This window comes from Rhipicephalus microplus, chromosome X (genome assembly GCF_043290135.1).
Source record: "Rhipicephalus microplus isolate Deutch F79 chromosome X, USDA_Rmic, whole genome shotgun sequence".
Taxonomy (NCBI): Eukaryota; Metazoa; Arthropoda; class Arachnida; order Ixodida; family Ixodidae; genus Rhipicephalus; species Rhipicephalus microplus.
Genome location: NC_134710.1, coordinates 257,084,698 through 257,103,757, shown reverse-complemented (window position 1 = coordinate 257,103,757; position 19,060 = coordinate 257,084,698). Strand labels below are relative to the sequence as shown.

Here is a 19,060-nt window from a genome sequence, read left to right as displayed (position 1 = left end):
CTAACTAGGCTAAAACGTGTCTTGTTTTGAGCACGTCGTCACCAAGAGCGTGGAAATAAATCGTGGTAGAGGAATGTAGACTTGCGCGAGCACAAGGCTACATTATTGACGGCTTTCGACGCCACGTAGAAAGACGCAAAAAAAAAAAAGTAGTACACAACACGAGCGCCTTTCCCACCAGACATGTGCATCTTTGTGTTCAAACAGTGCGTCGCAAGTGTCAACAGTGTACTTATGTACAACCAATGTATTTACTTCTGCTATGTATGCACAACCAATGCATTTACTTGTATTTCACTTCTGTTATACGCCAATGTACAATGGATACCCGAAAAATGTGAAAATGATGTTCTAGAGAATCAACCAACGAATTAAAAGAACAGGGAGTTCACCTGACGCCCAATTCGGACGGGAGAGTCTATTTGCACCTCAACAGCTCGAGATGACGGGACCCAAAGTGAAACGTCATATATGACGTCATTGAAAAAGCAAAAAAGAAAAGAAACAGGGCTGGGAGACAAAAGCAGGTGGGGAAAGTGCATTTTTTTGCCATCATTATACACTTCCATGCTGCGTGCCCTGTGGGATGAAAGAGCCCGGTAAAGTAAGCCCGCACAATTGAAGTCACTCCTCTGTGGTGCACATGAACATGTTATGGGTCGTTGTGCTGGTATGAGAGTAATGAGTGTTGTCGAGGGGAGGGCCAAGTGTGTTGTGTACGGGGAGCCTACATGAACGGCCGATCATGTAGGCGCCCTGTTGTGGAGCGGCAAACATACTTAGGAGCATATTTGCCAGCATTTGCTGATATGGCTGCTAGCGCCATACACTTTACGTCAAAGGAATCTACTGAAGTCTACAGGTGCACAGCTCGGAGCCTTCCCGACGGCCATTCTGTTGCCTCGCGGCGTTACACGATAGACACTTCTAATTTTCAAAGTAACCAGTCAACAGTCGACAACTGGGTCAAGAAACTTGTCTATAATGACGTAATGGCAGGCTCCAGCACTCTCTGGTTGCTGACCGCCCACACTTGAGCATTTCACCTTAGCGGCTTTGCATATACGAGAATTTTAGCTGTTTCAAAATAGTGGCGATCAGAAAACGCCGTGAGTGCAGTTCGGAGTGCTCCTTTTCGGTGTTTTAGACAAATGTGCTGACTGTACTACGTTACGCATGGTACACAACTTGCCTGTGAGACGAGGACTCGCTCTGGTCCCTTGCTTGGGTGATTCGAAGGTCGCGGGGCGGAATCCGTGGCAGTAGCATTTTCGATGGAGGCAAATATGTTTGAGACCTGTGTGCATAGATTCAGGCACAGTAAAGAAAACGAGGTGGTCCAAATTACCGCAGCCAGCCACTACGGCGTTGCTGATAATCTAATAATGCGACGACTGGTTGTTCTTTCGCTGTTGTAAAACACTTTATAAGTCGTATTATCGTGATTGCTTTCCCGACATCAAGCCTGCCTAAAGCAAGTTTGACAACAACTCGCAAGCACCAGTGTAGCTCAGTGGTAGAATACTGGGCTGGCACCCAGCGGACCCGAGTTCGAGCCCCATTGTGCCATTGGTGCTAGGTCATGCCTGCCCAAGGCAAGTTTGACAAGTTAGAAGCACCGGCGTAACTCAGAGGTAGAATGTTGAGCTGGTACCCAGCGGACCCGGGTTCAGGCCCGCTGTGTCATTGGTGCAAGGTTTTTTTTTTTTCTAATTTCGGGTGATGTGGTTACGGACACTGGCGGCGACAGACATGCAACTGCGCGTGACCTTTTGCATCGCTGAGACTCTACAAAAACTAGAGTCTCAGTGATGCAAAATCGCAGCAGATACGAATACGTGAAATTCCCCAGCCGAATTCATGTGTCCATTGGGCCAAATTTGAAAATGTTCGGAACACTTTTCCTAAACGCGGCGTGCGATATGAACTTTAGTACGGAAACTGTCAAACGAAGGTCGATCGAGAGCAGCGTGCTAGAAGCTTCGTAAGTGCGCGTGCGACCAGTGCAGGCACTGTCTTCTACAATGTGTGGGGATTTCGTTGCCACTACCGCTGTGGATGAAACTGCATTCGTTCGACACGATCATGTATGACGACGTTACTGACAGAACTCTGAAATAGTGCGCGCAGCCAAGTTTCGACCATTCAAAACAACGCTGTTTTCTGCAAACTCTGTGGAGAAAACCGCGGCAGTTGCCACCATAGATACCATAAAACCACTTAGTTTTGAAGGCACGTGGATTGAAAACAAAACTACCGTTTGCTCCAACCGCCGCGCACAAAACCGCGGTCGCGGCAATGCGATAGCGATCTACGAGCTCCGAGGGCACAAGGCTGACACCGCGGTAGATCAAAGGCAGTAGAGATGTAAGAAATGCTAAAGCGTATTGGCGTTCCTGTACAAAGAATCTAGTACTGAGCAAAGCCAATGCTTTGACTTGCGCTTTCGCGGCAGCCAGCTGTGCCGTCTCGTCTGTTCATCTGTGGAGACATACGCGAGTTGTTTTGACGTAAATAGATTTTTTTGCTAGTTGTTCTGATGAGAAACATCGGGAGCATTTGCGCTCCCCCTTTGAGACTCTCACCTTAGTAGTAAACCCTACCCTCGTGTGTTCGGCCACTTCAAGCCATCATGAGACCGCAACACCAATGTTTGCGCTTGCGTTTGGGACCCCCTCCCACTCCCTCTTGTTTTTGCAATGTTTTTTTTTTGTATAAAAATAGGGGAAAATAATTCAGCGCGTTGATTTGACTCATGTCAACAAAGTATGATTATGCTTGTCACTAAAGGCAAATCCATCACAGCTACAAATTTAAAAAAGTTGGTACCCCCCCTACCCCCTTCCCTGCTCGAGTATTTTACCACTCTCTCTGTTGCCAGGTTGGCAGGTATGAGATTGCCTATCAGTCTGCAACACGAAGCACTTTGCAAATGCTTGATCCTATCCACCATTTGGGCATTCGTCTCTCTACGGGAGCTTTTCGCACTAGCCCCGTAGAAAGCCTCTACGTTGAATCAAATGAGTGGTCGCTCCATCTGCAGATATGTTACATGTCTTTTACATAATACATGAAAACGATTGCAGACGAGTAACACCCCTCATACTCCACAATCACTGATTTATCTAGCTCTGCCCTATTTGAAAAACGTCCTTTGTCTAGAAAGCCCTACTCGCTTCATGTGAGGGACATAGCCGAGGAAACAGGTGTTCCACTGCTTGAACACTGTCTAATGGGTCCCGCTGCACAACTCCCACCGTGGCAGTGGCGGCTCATAGAATGTGATGTGTCCTTTGTGGAAGTCACGAAACACGCGCCTACTGTACATATCCACACATACTTTCCACAACTTGAGCACAAATATCCTAAATTCTTTACAGATGCCTTGAGGTCTCACTCCCCTGAGTCATGCGCAGCGGAGGGTCCGTCCTTTTTGGGTGCTGGTGCTCTGCACCATAATACAAGAATATTCACAGCAGAAGCGTATGCGATACTCGTGGATGTTAAACACACTAAGCAATTAAAAATATAAAAGGCAGTAATTGAGTAATTTATACCAATTCTTTGTGTGTGGTAAAAACTCTGAAAAAGCACAAAAATTCTGTAGTTGTCTCACTTACTGTTATGCACAGTGTATAACCTCAAACAGTGTGCCGGGTGTCAGGGCACCACGAGATCCAAAGGAACGTGATGGCAGATCAGCTAGCTGGATCCGTCCACGTAAACACTGCCAATACATTCATAGCCAGTGCTTGACCTCAAACCTTTCCTCAAGCAATAACTCAGAGCTTATTGGCAAAGCACATGAAATAGCCACACCCAAAATAAACATGTTATCAAGCCACAACTTTGCAATTGGCCACCAGTATCGAAGTCTCGCCACGCAGACGTAACACAAGGCTAAGATTAGGACACAGTACACATTGATTTCTTCTGTCAGGTGGTTCCACCCTTGTGCAAGAGATGTGGAGATCCACTCACCGTTCTCCACATTTCAACCCATTGCAACAAATCGCACACATTTATGAAAAAGCATTTCCCATCACGCTACCAAAGCAAATACCACTTTATCGATGTTCATCGGTAGGAAAACCGCATATTCGGGTAGTATGTCACATACACTATCTGTTCTGTAAATATTGTAAAATTTCACGATGTCGAATTCATCGTGAAAGTACGTCAAATAAATTATATAACATGCCGCGGCAGCCAGCAAGCGCTGAAAATGCCCCAACCTCACGCATTTGCCATTTCCAAACCATGCGGCCCAGCGCCGCCATCTTCGAATCCCGGCTGCGGCGGCTGCATTTCCGATGGAGGCGGAAATGTTGTAGGCCCGTGTGCTCAGATTTGGGTGCACGTTAAAGAACCCCAGGCGGTCTAAATTTCCGGAGCCCTCCACTACGGCGTCTCTCATAATCATATAGTGGTTTTGGGACGTTAAACCCCACATATCAATCAATCAATCAACCAGCGCCGCCATCTTGGTCTTATTTTGCTCGTGAATTCTGGCGTTTTTGTTTTTTTCGCCACCTGTGGCAGCGGCACGGCCGAGGTCGGAATCGCTCATGATTAGGGGACTCTCAATGTTTTGAAGGGTTCCTGTGTCTCGGATGTGGAGCCGCGATTGGAGGAAGCGCGCGCATCTCAAGGGAGTGGGGTATCATGTGAAACTTATTGGCTGCTGCACACGATCACGCATCTGTTCCCACAGCTCGTCGTCTGCTTCGGCGCTTTCAAAGCCGGCGTTTTTGTGTGTCTTGTTTGCCATAATCCAGCTCGGTTCTAACACGTACTTTTCAATCTTTCACCGTCTTTACGGGACGGTCTTTCGCCGTGTTCACGGGACGCAGATTGTTGCGCTGTCAGTCACGTGGCACCAATCGCATCGATGCTTCCGGTGGAGCAGCTTCCGCTTTATCTCTGTAAGACGACGACTGCATTGACGTTTCTCGCAGCGTCGAGATGGCGACACCATCGGCACAAGACTGTCTTTAAGTGTGGCTGGTATTAGTGTTTCGTGCTCAAGTGTGCCTGATGCGTCGCGCTCGCTACACATAGCGATAGCGGCCCCAAACATTGCGAACGCGTCGTGGACTGTGAATTTGCAGACACATTTTTGGACGTGCGAGGAGTTAGCCGCGTAAGATAGCGAACGTGCCGCTGTGCAACAAAAGCTTGGCGCTTTGCCTGCGACCGAGAGGAAGTTTCAGATGATGCCGGAACCTGAAGATGCCAACGCTACGACTGAAAGCGAAATATATTTTTCTCGTGCAAGGGGATGCCCTTAGCGACCTGCTGTATGACTAGGAGGAAAAGCGGCAAAGGAAAAAGAGTCCCAAAGGACACATCTAGCTACTGTGCAGGGTCATTTGAGACCAAAATATGGGTTTGAAACTTTCGGAGTCAATTTTCTCAAAATATTTTTGGCCAGTGAGGCTCCTCAGTCGGGTGATATCTCTGCAACCGTTCGTCTGCTTTCTATGAGATTCCTTCAGTCATAAGACAGTAAGCGATATTCAATAGACCTTTTTCAAGCAATCCCACAATCCCCCACGGGCGCTCAGATCACTATGGGAAAAGTTGGTATGCCGAGAGAACTGGCTCTTCCTCGGCCAGCTGCTCGTTAACGCCGTGCGAGCACAAAATGAAAAGAACATGCGACCGCTTGTTGAATAGTGTTCGAACGCACCTGAATGTATATCTACGCATAAAACGTCAAACAATTGATGCAGTCAGTGTAGATATCGCTGGACAGGTGTACATCGAACATGGAAGATGAGTGGCATGGTAGTTGTTGCGTACCGATACATATGGTCAAAACATGCCATCGTGAGGAATGTGAGCTGGAACACTGAATTCATAGTTATTCAACGATGAACTACTCATAAAGCACTATGGCTTTTATTACCATCACACTTTGATTGGGCCTTTAACACAAGACTGCAGAGAAGTGGTGCAGCTATAAAATTTTAAAGACAAGTCACGCACTCAAGATAGGAAAAGTAAACACATTCTAATTGTGTTTATGGTGCATTCAGACGACAGACCGAATCCGGATGTGGCGGGACGGACGGCGCGTCACGTGACCTCACATCAGCGATTTTCCTCGTTCGTGCGGCTCGCGGACGGATGACCCCAACCTGTTTCTCACATAGGGATTCTGGCGGGAGAAAGCCGATACTTCAGCGGATTAGCTCGGGGTTTCTGGCAACAAGTACACTTTTCGTCTGCTCACGGCATGTCCTCCATGGCTCATGGACAGCTGCATGATGGTCGGCATCATCTACGCTTGAGCATGGTTTACTTAGTTTTCGGAGGCTTTGTTCTCAGGTGATTAGATGCGCACAACTCACTTTTGGTGGTTCGGGAAATGTCGTCGGCGTCGTTTGACACGCGAGATTCTTAGCCATCATGGTGGTGAAATATTCTAATTTCTGCAAACGGCGACGTGCCACCTCCAAAAAAGGATGGGAGACGCGTTTAGAAGTTCTACAAGTGGGGAACAATGTAGTTGAAATAACATTCTGCCAGCGACTCCCTTTTCTTCTGAAAGAATAACACTCCTCGTTCATTTGTCACAACACGACAGACATCGCAGCCAAGCTATAGCCAAGCGTCGCTTCTTGCGGGCAACCATGTTGAATACTCTCAAACCGGTCTGCTGCCATTGGGCGCAGGTGAACGCCGAATCTGATGCCGAGGGTAATCCAGCTGTTTTCTCCTAGGACACTGTCCGTCGTGTGGATGCGCCTACAGGCAGATCATCCACGGATTAGCTGTCCGTGTCCACGACAAATCCGGATTCGGTCCGTCGTCTGGAGAGATGGAACTAGAATTTTCGTGCAAGATACCTTGCTCTGATAATTTGCGCTTTCTTATAAGATGCTTAAGTGTCTCTGCGGAGCATGTTTGCTGGCAGTATATTCCGCATTGGGTGAGACTACTTTTGAATTTCCCATCGGCACATACAAATATTGTTCAATGAGGAATAATGATGTGGTACTTGCGCCTGGGAAAGAAAAAAAAAACAAAAAAAAAATTTGGGCATAATTCATAAGAAATAGTTTTCACCTGCAAGAAGGCACGGTGTCCTGCCTATACCATGTTGCATCGGTTTGTGAGCAGCTCATTTGCACTGCAAACGAAGATTGCACTGCAAACAAAGACCTTCACTTGCAATGAAACTAAGAATATTGCAGTTATTTTATGCATACGTTCTGCATAGTCTGAAAGGAAAATGGGAAGCAATACGAGGTGACGGTTATGTTTTCTGCACCATAAGCTTAGTAACATTTCATCTATAGATCGCAAAAGGTTGCAGGGATCTGCAGTAGGCAAAGAAAAGGGCTTTGAGAGGCATGCCTATTGTTCTTTCAATTGTTGTGCAAGAATTGCTAATTTAATTCCTCTTGCATTCACATGTATACATCGTACAGACTGGTTGATATATCAACAAGCGCCTCAGAGAGCATAAAAATTAATTAAATGAAGCCATCTCATCACAGCTCGCATTTTCAGTCATGCAAACACAATTTCATCTTTCAAGGCCTGGTAATCTTACACAGTAACCCTAACCAGATCACGCGAGAAATCTCGGAGACATATCATAAAAAAACACTGCACCTTGTTCAAGTCAATTAACCTTCGCTGTCGCTACAACACAAGAAACTGAACTTTATTAATCAACTGTAAATATGCGCCTCGGTTGTTAGTCTTTTTGTACCTATTTATGACATTTGCGATGCACCCCCATTTTCTTATGTTTGTTAACATGTGCTATAACTTTCCAGTCGTGAGTGAGCGTTTCCGGTGTGCATATATATTTTTTTTTCTGGTCCTACTTCTTTCTTTTTGCCCTGAAGGCTTTATTCCAACCTGCAGTTACAGCACCAACGGAAGTTGGTGATGCACATGCTGCGAGCAGCACGCAGGGTTCTAGTCAATGTATTTTATTTTACGAAATGGCCCTTATTTCTAAAACACTCTTTAAATATACCAGTACCGTACAATTTACTCGTAAGCAGCGTCAAACGACATTGATTTCTTATACATCTCTGAGTTTGTGGACAGTGCTTGCACCTTTTAGGCAACCAAGTTGCACTGTTTTTTTAATAATGCCAAGGGCGTACTCATGCTAAATAATAATAATAATAATAATAATAATAATAATTAACTGACGCTTCTGAGCTGCTCAGCTGGTGGAACAGAGGGACAAGTGCATATTGCAGATAGGCCATCGTACCCAAACACTGAAGTTTTGTGATTGAATCACGCAGTAATGAATCACACCTTGCCGAGTTCACAGGATCTGAGAAGCACAGGCATGGTGCGAACGGATAAGTTGAAATGTGAGGCTTGCGCGCTCGTCACGGCAACTGCTGTGGCGTACCAACTTTTCCCATAAGCATTTGCACGCCCGTTGGCTGCGCTAGTGTGCTAGAAAAAGGTCTATTGGTGGCTTGAGTGGCAGAGCCTGGCAGACAGCAAAACAAACTTAAGGCGTCGTACCGTTGTAGGTCATAGCATAAGAAAGATAATTGGAAAAAAAAAGGCAACAACCAATCACATTACATTAGAATCAACAGGGTATACAAGCTACAGTGATTACCATTATACAATTGTTACCAAAATTTAAAGTGAGTAAGAAACGGAAATACAGCGATGCTTCTTAAGCAAAGTACGACACTATACGCGGGGACAACTTTCTGTGGCAATAAAGGAAAGGCTACTGAGCCAAAGTGGGCATGTGCCACCTCTGTAGAATATAGTGTCACAAATGCGTCCCTGTTTTCCGCGTGAAAATGATAAAAAAGAACATAATTGTCTACTGGATGATGCTTATAAAAAGACGCTGCACGCACCTAGGAGAGCATATGAAAACGTTGCACGTTTTACGTGCACCTCACAGTCAAAATGGCATCTTCGTCTTTAGGTGAGTGCGCATCGCCTTCCAGCTATCCAGACGACTCACTGACAAAGGTAGTGTTGAATTTCAATCACAAATGGCCCTGTAAGCAGACGTATCAATTTTGTTCAGGGGTATTACTTGGAACACTGCCGTCATTCGCAACGCGGGCCGAACCGGACTACTTCGCAAAGTACAGGAGCAGTAGCTCCGCCCACGTAGCTTTCCCTTCATTGCCACAGAAAGTTTTCCCTGAGTATAGATGGTCCAGCAGCATGCCTGCAAATGAGTGCATATGAAAATAACACGAGACATGCATTACATTTATGGACAAATGCACTATATCAGTTTCTTTAATTCATATTTCATTTTTATGCAAACAATGCTAGTTATAGGACATTGTAATAAGTTGGAGCATAATGGGCTTGTGTTCTAGTTTTATATCTTGTTGAAAAAAAAACAAAAAGGCAGAAAACTATATTACCAAATGCACTGACATCACACGTTTTGAATGTGAAGGATGGCAGTGATCTGCTTGCCAAACTCACGATTGTTGCCTTTTTGACCCTGCAGCAGTTAGTACACTCTGTTCTCAAACATTTGTACTGGCGCTTCTGTCACTTTCGTAGCCTCTGCCCGGTATGACATCACACACGCTGGGGTCAGTAATTACAGGAAGCCATGTGAGCGGCCCAAGGTAACCAGTAGAATTTGTGAACACTTGGTGTCCTCTCAAGCCTGTCATTTCCCATAAATGATGGAAGTGTGCCATGAAATGTACCCAGAAATTTTCATTGACATGTGTAGACCTCATGAAATCGCCGGGGTACGCGTTTAAAGGGGCCCTCCAACACTTTTGAAGCACCTATTTTTTGTATGTGTTTTGCGTAGATCGATGGCTGGGGATAATTTTAGCATAGGTCCAAGCACCGATATCACATCATTTAGTATTTTAATCGTGCAATAAAGTCACCTCATTGCTGCCTGTCGGCGCACAGTGGCAGTCGCTAGAACTACGCTGGCGGAAATGACGACGATGAGCGCAGCCTATCACAGGACGCGTAAAGCCTCGCTTCGAAGCAAAAGGACCTGCTCGAGTTCCAACAAGTCGGGGAGGCTCATTTCTACCAGCTTCATCCAGCTGTTCGACCGCGTAAACAAAACGGCATGGTCAGGCACCACGTTGCCTGTTACTATAGCAACAGCGTCATAAACTCGTTTGACTGATCAGGCAACAATGGTGTAAGAGCTTTCAGCCCATGTCATTGGAGGCCCCCTGCAACGTCACAGCTGAGAGTGAAATGTGGTCACGTCACCATGCGAAATTCGAGTTGAGGGTAGGCAGTTTTTTCTTGTTTTTTGAATTTTTTAAATTGAATAACTTCGTACTGCGTGCCGCTATCGCTGCCATTCTTGCTGCACTAATTTGTCCGTGCGTCAGTCTATGCAGTCCACGAGTAAAAAAATGGGGGTTTGAAAAGTGTTAGAGGGATTTCCTTTAAGGAAAATCGGAAAATCGATGGCTATTACAGTGAATAATTGTTTTCCGGCTGTTGTCTTTGGCATTGTTATAGGTGTGCATTAGCATTATTAAATAGCCACCGTTGGTACAAAAACGTTGGTTTTAGTATTTACAGATTACAGAATGTGTAAATATGAGCAGCAAGGATAGTAGCACCATCAGGAGACTCCGAGCTCAACTAGATAAAGACAGTACTGCTGGAGCCAAGTATATGCTTTGTACTGGTGCTATAGGATTTTGGCAGTGTTGTGTGCTAGATATTGCCGTGCGAATTTATTATTTTTTTCCAAGAGCATTCGTCGGACTCAAAAGTGTGCCGTTGTGGTTAGACAAAATGTCTCTGCCAGCGTTGATAACACGGCATTATTAAAACATTATCGATTTGTGTGTGCTGGATGGACGCACTAATGCCAGTAAATAAAAATTTTTTTTTTTTTTTAGAGTGGTGGACCACCTGCTTCAGCCAACTCAGATGTCAACAACAGTGAGCAACAAGAAATTTCTTCAAATGAGACCAAGCCAATTTTGCCTTACCAGCAGGGACCGCCGGTGTCTTACTTAGACAGACTGGCTGAAAAGCGAAGGCTTGAAGAGGTAAGCTTGTAGTGCTATGGTCTTTGCAGTTATTGCAGGTGCACATGTGTGTTTATGGCATGTGCCAGTACAAATCTTCATATGTTCAACTGTCGGTATGTAAGAAAACTTTGTATTTTGCTCAGTTACTAATCATTCGAGGGTCGAAGATTTTGTCAATTGTAAACAACCCCATCTATTGTCTGTTTTTATTGAATGTTTAATATTGTCATTGGCTTATTTGGAAAAAAATTACCTTATTTTATAGTGACTATAAAGTGACAAAAAATATTTTTTGTGTGTATAGCTGCACTGCTTATTCATGAACAACAACAAAAAAGATGTTAATTGCAATATTCACAATGAGGAATGGAATAAATGTGCACAGTGAGAATTAAAATGTGCAGATATGGTAGCACAATTTCTACCACATGCTAGTGGCCACCTGCAAATGCAGTTCAAACCTTGATATAACAGTCAGCAGAATCGACAACTTACTTATTTAAGCTTGAATGCAGCCTTTTCAGGCTTCGCTTTTGGCATGGGAAGTCCTGGGAGAATGACTTGTGCGACAGTAAAAAAAAAACTAGTTTCAATAATTAAAAAAAAAAATTGTACTCGAATCTTAAAGTATGACCACAAATTTGGAAACTCTAGATCCTTGCATCGTTCGAGTTTTGCATGCGGGAGGCACTTGCGACCAATTATTATTGAAGAGCGCCACCTATATGCTTTAATTTGGTTTGAAAGCAAGGTTGAGGGCTCATCTGAGTTGTGAGCACTCCAAAGCTCTGAACTCCGATTAATGTACGGCAAATTTAACATCTGCTCCTTAACCCAAATAGCTGCTGTATACTTTTTTCTGCTCTGAAAACACTTATATGGCTGCTCCAAAGTATCTTCCAAAAAGTAAAAAGTCACTTCCATCACTGAATGGATGCACAGCAAGTTCGAAAATATTTTTCGTGCATAATTGCTTGTTATTTAGTATGCTACCCATTACACAGAATGCAGTCATATTCGAAAGCTTCACTGATGCAAGCAACCTTCAACTAGTAATGCACAATTTAAACTTCTTGAGTAACATTACACAATAAAAAGTGTACACCAAGTGATTGAAGTATGCACTAGGGACAAGATATCACTAAATCGTTCAACTCTTGAAGGTGAAGGTTAAAGGTCCTCCAGTTTTGAGGTTAAAAATACGTATTCTATGAACATGAAGTTGTGAAAATGGAAATATTTTGTTATAATGAGGTTTAACTGTAGATGAAATTGTGACTTCATGGGCAGCAATTAGCTAGTACTATCAAGTGTTTAACCTTTTCAGTGATGAGAAACTAGGTAATCAGCTTTTAAAAGTGCAAGAAATGGACACTGCTTGTGCAATAGAACTAAAATTACCTTTGTGCACCCTTAAACATGTGAAAAGCAACAGCCAATCTGGTAGTCTAAACAAACCTTGGAATGAAAACTATAGCTCAACAGGGCAAAGAAATTCCCTGCATCTCCATAGGTTCACAGCACTTGCTGGGCAAGAGAGAGCTGTAAAAGTGCGTTTTTATAACCTACATGTGTCACAGTAACCATTTGGGAACTGTTCGTGGTACTGTCATTGACTCTTGCAGGGCTGATCACAACATTGTCATGTTGGAAGGAGTTTTTAATGACCTGCTACATTGATAAAACTTGTTATGATGTTTATTGTGTTACACTTTTGGGCATGAATGACTTATCAATGGACATGTTTGTGAAATTGTCACTTCGTGTGTGCAGGCAGAGGACTTGGACATGAACTCTGGCATCCATGGAAACTGGACAATTGACAATGCAAAATCGAGGCTGCATCAGTTTATGCAGATGAATAAGATCAATGCTGATTATACTTACAGTGAAGTTGGACCGAGCCACAACAAGTATAGTTGAAGTCTTTCCTCATTTTACTTGCACAGCATGTACAATATAAAACTAGTCTCAAGTGTAGTTCCAATTTTTTTGCTGTTTTCTTTTTGTTAAAAGTGAAGTTCTGGTTGGCTCAAGCTCTATATTTGGAGTACTGAAAATAATCTGCATGAAATTGGAAATATACAAATTTCAACAACTTTATAAAAAATATTTCTATCAGCCTGAATGCATATCAACAAAAAACATGAAAAGCTAGAATTCCAAATTAGTGTTATAATAGTATGAGTGAAAAGAAACTGCCATATGGTTTATTTTCTGTTTCTTCGGGCCACAGCAATGTTATAGTTAGCCTTGAACGATTGCGTACCTGCTGGCTATTTTACTTTGCTCAGGAGACTCCTTAATATTGAGCAAACGTCCTGATTCTTTATACATACCCATAAATTTTCTGAAAAACAGCACTAATGGCATTGGTCAAAGAAAATAATAATGGATATCTGTTATGAAATTCTGGCTCTGCTTTGGGTATCGCTTGCAGAAGGCTTGTCACTTTCACTGCAGTAAAGTGGTGGCATGTGAAAAATTGCTCTAAGAAAAAAAAATGGCAAGGGGCTATGTACTTTGTTATTATAGACCACATTGCATTTTGTTCCTTAAAAGGAGTCTTGAACCAAGTTAATTCTATCTCTTATTTAAAAGTCTAGGCACACGGAAGCGCATGAGGCACTGAGATTCGCATACACATTCTCTGATAGTGGTGTGTTTCTTATGCCTGCTCTAGAGTTCTTGCACATGCGTGGAAGCTGCCTCGACTTCCATGGCGGTACTGGCGGCTTTTGTTCGTATCTGCGTGGTAGTGCACACTTGTATCAAACATTGTACGGGGAAAATTGATTCTCAACAATTATACTTGAGGGCATTGTAGGCTTATGGGCCTTGGCGGGGGACCACAGAAAAAATTTTGTCCCGAAATTCATATAGTCATGATGGCATCACCAAAATTTTACTGCGTTAAAAACACAACTTTGGTCAGCTCTGCTTGGCGGACACTGACAAAACAGCGAAGCTGGTGGCATGCAGTGGTGTTCAATAAAGTCAAATGAAGTGGGTTGAATGAAGTGTGATGACGTAGGAATGAAGTGTCAGCAGCAGTAGGGGGCATAGTGGAAGGTCACGGGAGTAGTGGGGTTTAGCCGCTTTCTAGGTTTGCACTTTTGAATACATACTGAAGCGGTTCTTGGTCGGGCCAGTCAAGTCCAGTGTCCGTCATAGGTCGTGGTGGGATTTACCCGCAGAAACCTTTGACTTCATAGTAAAGCGGTTCTTGGTTGCGGCGTTCAAGTTAGTCATAGGTTGTTTGTCATAGGTCGTAGTGGGATCTACCCACTTTCTGTGGGTAAATCCCACTATGACCTATGACGGACACTGGACTTGAACGGCACGACCAAGAACCGCTTCACTATGTATTCCAAAATGCAAGCCTGTTAAGGCTAAGTATCCTGAGAATGGCTCACCTGTCAGATGTTACTCTTATTATTTTGCATAAAGGTTTCAATTAGGTTGTGTTGTATAGAGGGTAAATATAAAGGTGAACAGTGTAAAAGCTTTCCTTTTGGTATGCTGGTGCAACACATTGCTATCTATGGCTGCCCTGCCTAAGTTCTGATGTACTGTGTGGGTAGGAGCAGGGTGTGTCAGCAGGTAGGGTAGTGAAGGCAACAGACCTCTCCTGGGGTATGTCACACCGTGGGTCTATGTCAATGGGTGATGTCCCGGGCACACGTGTAGCGGCTGTGGTTGTCAAAACACGCCCTCTGCTGGCTTAGCGTCATAAAATTGTACAGTGCTTGGTGCATGCTTTTTTTTATTTCCTTTTGAGCCTCTATCATTAGCAACTATAGTTGTGTTATGTGTCAAAAACAAGGCATGTGGTAAATTATGTGATGAAAAAGTTGACATACTGGTGGATTGGAGAAGTACGTGGCAAATGTCGTAACCTCAGAAAATAGTGTTTGCAGAAGCTTCTATCGAAATTATGTAGAGACATGCAGGGCTGCTGTGCAGAAAGATCCCACCTGTGGAACTTTTTCGCCAACCAGCACCTGCTGTGAAGGTGGTATGGCTTGTGGATATGGCACTTGCAGTGATGTCACACTGTTTGCTAACTAGGAGAGGTCTGTTGAGAACCTGTGGTTACTACTTAGTCATTCATCAAACACCTGCAACCACGGCAACGCACCATGATTAAAAAACAAACTTGTTGCTGCATGTTCATTTAAACTGGTACATAGCTGCCATTGTGCAACAAGTTTTCAAGTCCTGACTGGTTCAGGGACCGTTTTTAAGCTTCTTAGATCAAGAATCAAAAGTTAAATGATGTTGTGCTTGGTGTTATTTTTCCCCAGGAAAACAACTAGCCTCAATGTTTTCATTAATAATCAGCTGCTATGAATACTAGACATTTCATGCATAAGGATGCGAGTGCACAAAGTGGTGTGCCTTGCAAGGTGGGAAGGCACTGACGAAATATATGTGCTGCCAAAGCCATTTACTGTTCTTGCACCTCTCTGAAACCACACTTTATGAAGTCATTTGGCACAGCTTGTTCATTCCTCATTTCAGGCTTTGTGAGGCTGGTTTTACAGCAAGTATGGTAATCTGTCAAACAGGTACCATTTTTTTTTTGATGTTATTTTTTTCTTAGGTGCAATTTTGAAGCTGTGCACTATCATAGCCATAAGCAAACGACGGGAAAGCTGTAATTTCTCATGCCATTTTATGGCTTTATTGCCTTTAATTGGGTGTATTAGCTGCGTACCAGTAGAGCATATTTGCTATCGATGATCGTGACGATAGTGACCGTGGTTTCCTGTGCAGCAGTTGCGGCAAGCGGTAGTTTTGTTTTCCATTGGTGTGCGCGCTTTCTAGACTATGTCGTTATCTGTAATTGCGTTCTGCGGCTTCGTCTGCAGCATTGTGGCAAGCAGCATCGCCTTCAGTCTGTGTGTGTTAAATGCACGCATACTTTCATGGTCACCTAGGATCCCGTCCACACAACTGCATGTGTTTGCAGCTTTGCCGCAGAGTGCAGTTATGCGTGGACCACATGCGCTCAGGCCACGCACGAGCAGTCATAACGCCATGGTTGTCATTCATGGATTGCGGCGCTAGTAACAACAAGGGGTAGTTCAGGTTTGAGCTCTGCATCAAAAAAATTGCGCGAGTTCTTGAAAAATGGTCACTGCCTACACATGCATCATATTTACTGCCAGCATTGAGGTGTAGGAGCAATCTGTCACCGTGCCGATGGAGGCGGAATTGTTCTAGGCCCATGTGCTCAGATTTGGGTGCACGTTAAAGAACCCCAGGTGGTCGAAATTTCCGGAGCCCTTACGGCGTCTCTCATAATCATATGGTGGTTTTGGGATGTTAAACCCCACATATCATTCAATCAATCAATCAGTCAATCTGTCACCGAGCATCTCAGTGGGCAAAAATTTACTGGGATGTGCGTGTGCTGGCGGAAAGCTTGTCTCTATTGAAGGCAAGCATGCTGCGATGCAGCCGCATGGCTCTTGCTAGCGGAATTTGATGGGCATCCTCGGCAAATTCCTTTTTCTTAAATGGGTAGCACTTGCGGAAACTTAGTTGAAGTGGAAGTATCTAGGAAAAGCATGCATTCTGAAGACATTTTTCACGTTGCTTTCTATGGTCAGCTGATGGAGAATCAAAATTATAGGTAGTGGCGGAAATTTCGTTGTAGCAGACTTGCAGGGTTCGACTGTAGGACAAAAGTGTAGATATTGTTCTGTGATGTGTAATTATTGGGAGGTAGAATGCTTTGGTTAAAAGCCACATGTTAGCTCATTTTGTTTGAAAGAGAAACAATTGGACTTTCCTGTGCGTGGTGTGGCAATTTTCACATGCGGAAATGAATGCTTATGATAGTTGCACATTTAACACACAGATCAAGGCACTCAAGACGAAAATGGGAGTGTGGACTGTCATTTGCAATTTAATATTCTGGTACTTCTTAAACCATGCTTACTTAGTCGTACTCTCAGCTTGCTCTGCGAGTGTCTGAAAAGTGAAACCCACCCAAAGTGTGCAGTTCCAAGTTTTCTAAGAAGCACCACAATTGAATATGGATGGTGCCTAAACTCTGCTATCGCTGGGTTCACTGTGCCTTTGTCAGCTTAAATAGTATTTCATTATCATTAAATGGGATTGTTGTGAATTAAAGTGATGCATGTATCTAGGGTGAAAGTTCAACAACTACCCACCGTGAAAACTGGGAAAGAGCCCATGAAAGCCATTTGCTTTAAAGCAAGTAAATGGATCCAGCTGGTAAAAATCACATAAGCTCTTGTTCTTCTCTGAATTTTTCAAAGGGACCCTGCAAAACTTTATTAAGTAACCATTGAATGGCTCCATTAAAGTTTATTGCCTCACGAAGTAACTGCCACTAAAAATTTTTGGAATTCGTTTTGTACAATCGCAGTTGGAAGACAGTCACGCTCTTTAAGCACGTCTTTCTTTTATACCAGTTAGCACGCTGAAAGCTACACTGAGGGGTAGGTCATAACTAGGGGGCAAGAAGCTACATCCGTGCTTCAGCACGTGTCATGACCTTGAGTACTTTTTCCGAATGCGCGGCTTACTTTCGGTGCGATCACAAGTGCACATGCGGGCATGTATCTCGCAATGGTTACAGTAACTATGCAGCTCACAATGCTCAAATCAGCCAATGGCTGTGGGTTTGGTTATATAGCATTGTCATCGGGGTATATGGCATCATTGGTAAAAGGAGGGAATCATCTGTAGCTGACTTCGAGAATTGAATTGTCAGTTCCATACAGTGGGCTAAGCTATATATAATGTTTGGCTCACATGTTCTTGGGAACATTGGCAGCTGATCGGTAGTGGTGCAGGGCCCCTTTAAAAATGTTGAACCCAGTGCTAAAAATGTCTAACACAGTGCTGGCATAGTTCTATTCAGTTCTTTCTTGGTAAGCTTTCTTTGAAGGACTAGATAGGAGAACACAGACCAGCCCAGCAGCTTCCCATGATGCTGCATTGCAAGGCAAAAGATTTGTACTGAAACTGCTGGGCTGGTTTGTGTGTTCTACAGGTGGCTGGATGCTGCTCCTGCTTACGTGGTGCTGAGGCAGCATCTTGTTACACAGCTCATGGCTGCTGGACATTGAAAGTGTGGTTTCAGAGCTGGTGAGCCTTGTCTGGGTATGCAGCAATTTTTGCTTTTGTCTCCTTAATATTTTTTAAAATAATGGTCTAAGTGGAATGAAAAACCATTATTCTGAGACATGTTGAAAGAAGATTTGTTTTGTAGTATGTTGAGATTTAGAGGTTGTAGGATTTAAATTTGTGCAGCAGGGGCTGCGTAAGCATGTACACAAGAGGGGACGTGAACTAAGTTTGCTTTTATTAAGTCAGCATGTGTTAATTTAGCTTTTTTCACCAGATTTGTGTAGTATTTCATGTTTTTCATGCACATGCAAGAGAGAAATGTTGTAAAACCGGGATATAGGTCGACCCCCCAAACTTTGATTCTACAAAAAGAAATCTTTAAAAATTGCAAAGTATCGTGGCGCACCCATACTTTGCAAAATATTCAACACAACTAGCTGCACTGTGGTGACATTTATTTTTATTTGGACACTAATCTTATGTTCTTAAACGGCAGAACGCCACAAAGTGCCGTGACTCGAACTAATTCGAACTTAAGCCTGACAATGTCTGTTTTTCACTAGTAGTGTCCCAGGGTGAATCATCTTCCATTCCATCCTATGTGTTATTGATGCAGCGTTTGAAGAAAGATGGATGTACGCCGCCTCAGCGCAAAGCCCTTGAATTGTACCCTCACGAGCCCAGAGTTGCGCACTGTCTCGAGAGCTTTCACGCAGATGCACTCCGCTGTTACGGGAAGCGACCTTGCACGCAGCTCCTGGACAAATTCAGCGAGTAGAGTTTCCAGTTCGGGGTGCATTGCAGTCTGTTCACGAAACGAAGTTTTTTTGGTTGCTACAGGATGTGATGCGCTGCTTTTGGCTCCTCCATTATCGGACGCTTTTCTCAGACGCACCGAATTCCTGTTGTGCTGCCAAGTTGCCGTGTGCTTCAGCATCCTCTGT

The 19,060-nt window shown here is 43.9% G+C and overlaps 1 protein-coding gene across 2 annotated transcripts in view; it reads left to right on the top strand.

Annotated features, from left to right (window-relative positions):
* mle (dosage compensation regulator mle) overlaps window positions 1–19,060 on the top strand; it is a 155,662-nt gene that overhangs the window by 653 nt on the left and 135,949 nt on the right. The window contains exons 3-4 of one of the 2 annotated variants that reach the window (XM_037414127.2): window positions 10,872–11,024; window positions 12,780–12,919. In XM_037414127.2, the coding sequence (XP_037270024.1) occupies window positions 10,872–11,024; window positions 12,780–12,919 (293 nt within the window). Of the gene's footprint in view, window positions 1–10,871; window positions 11,025–12,779; window positions 12,920–18,064; window positions 18,150–19,060 lie in introns of those variants that run through there. The other variant, XM_037414128.2, reaches the window with a different exon arrangement.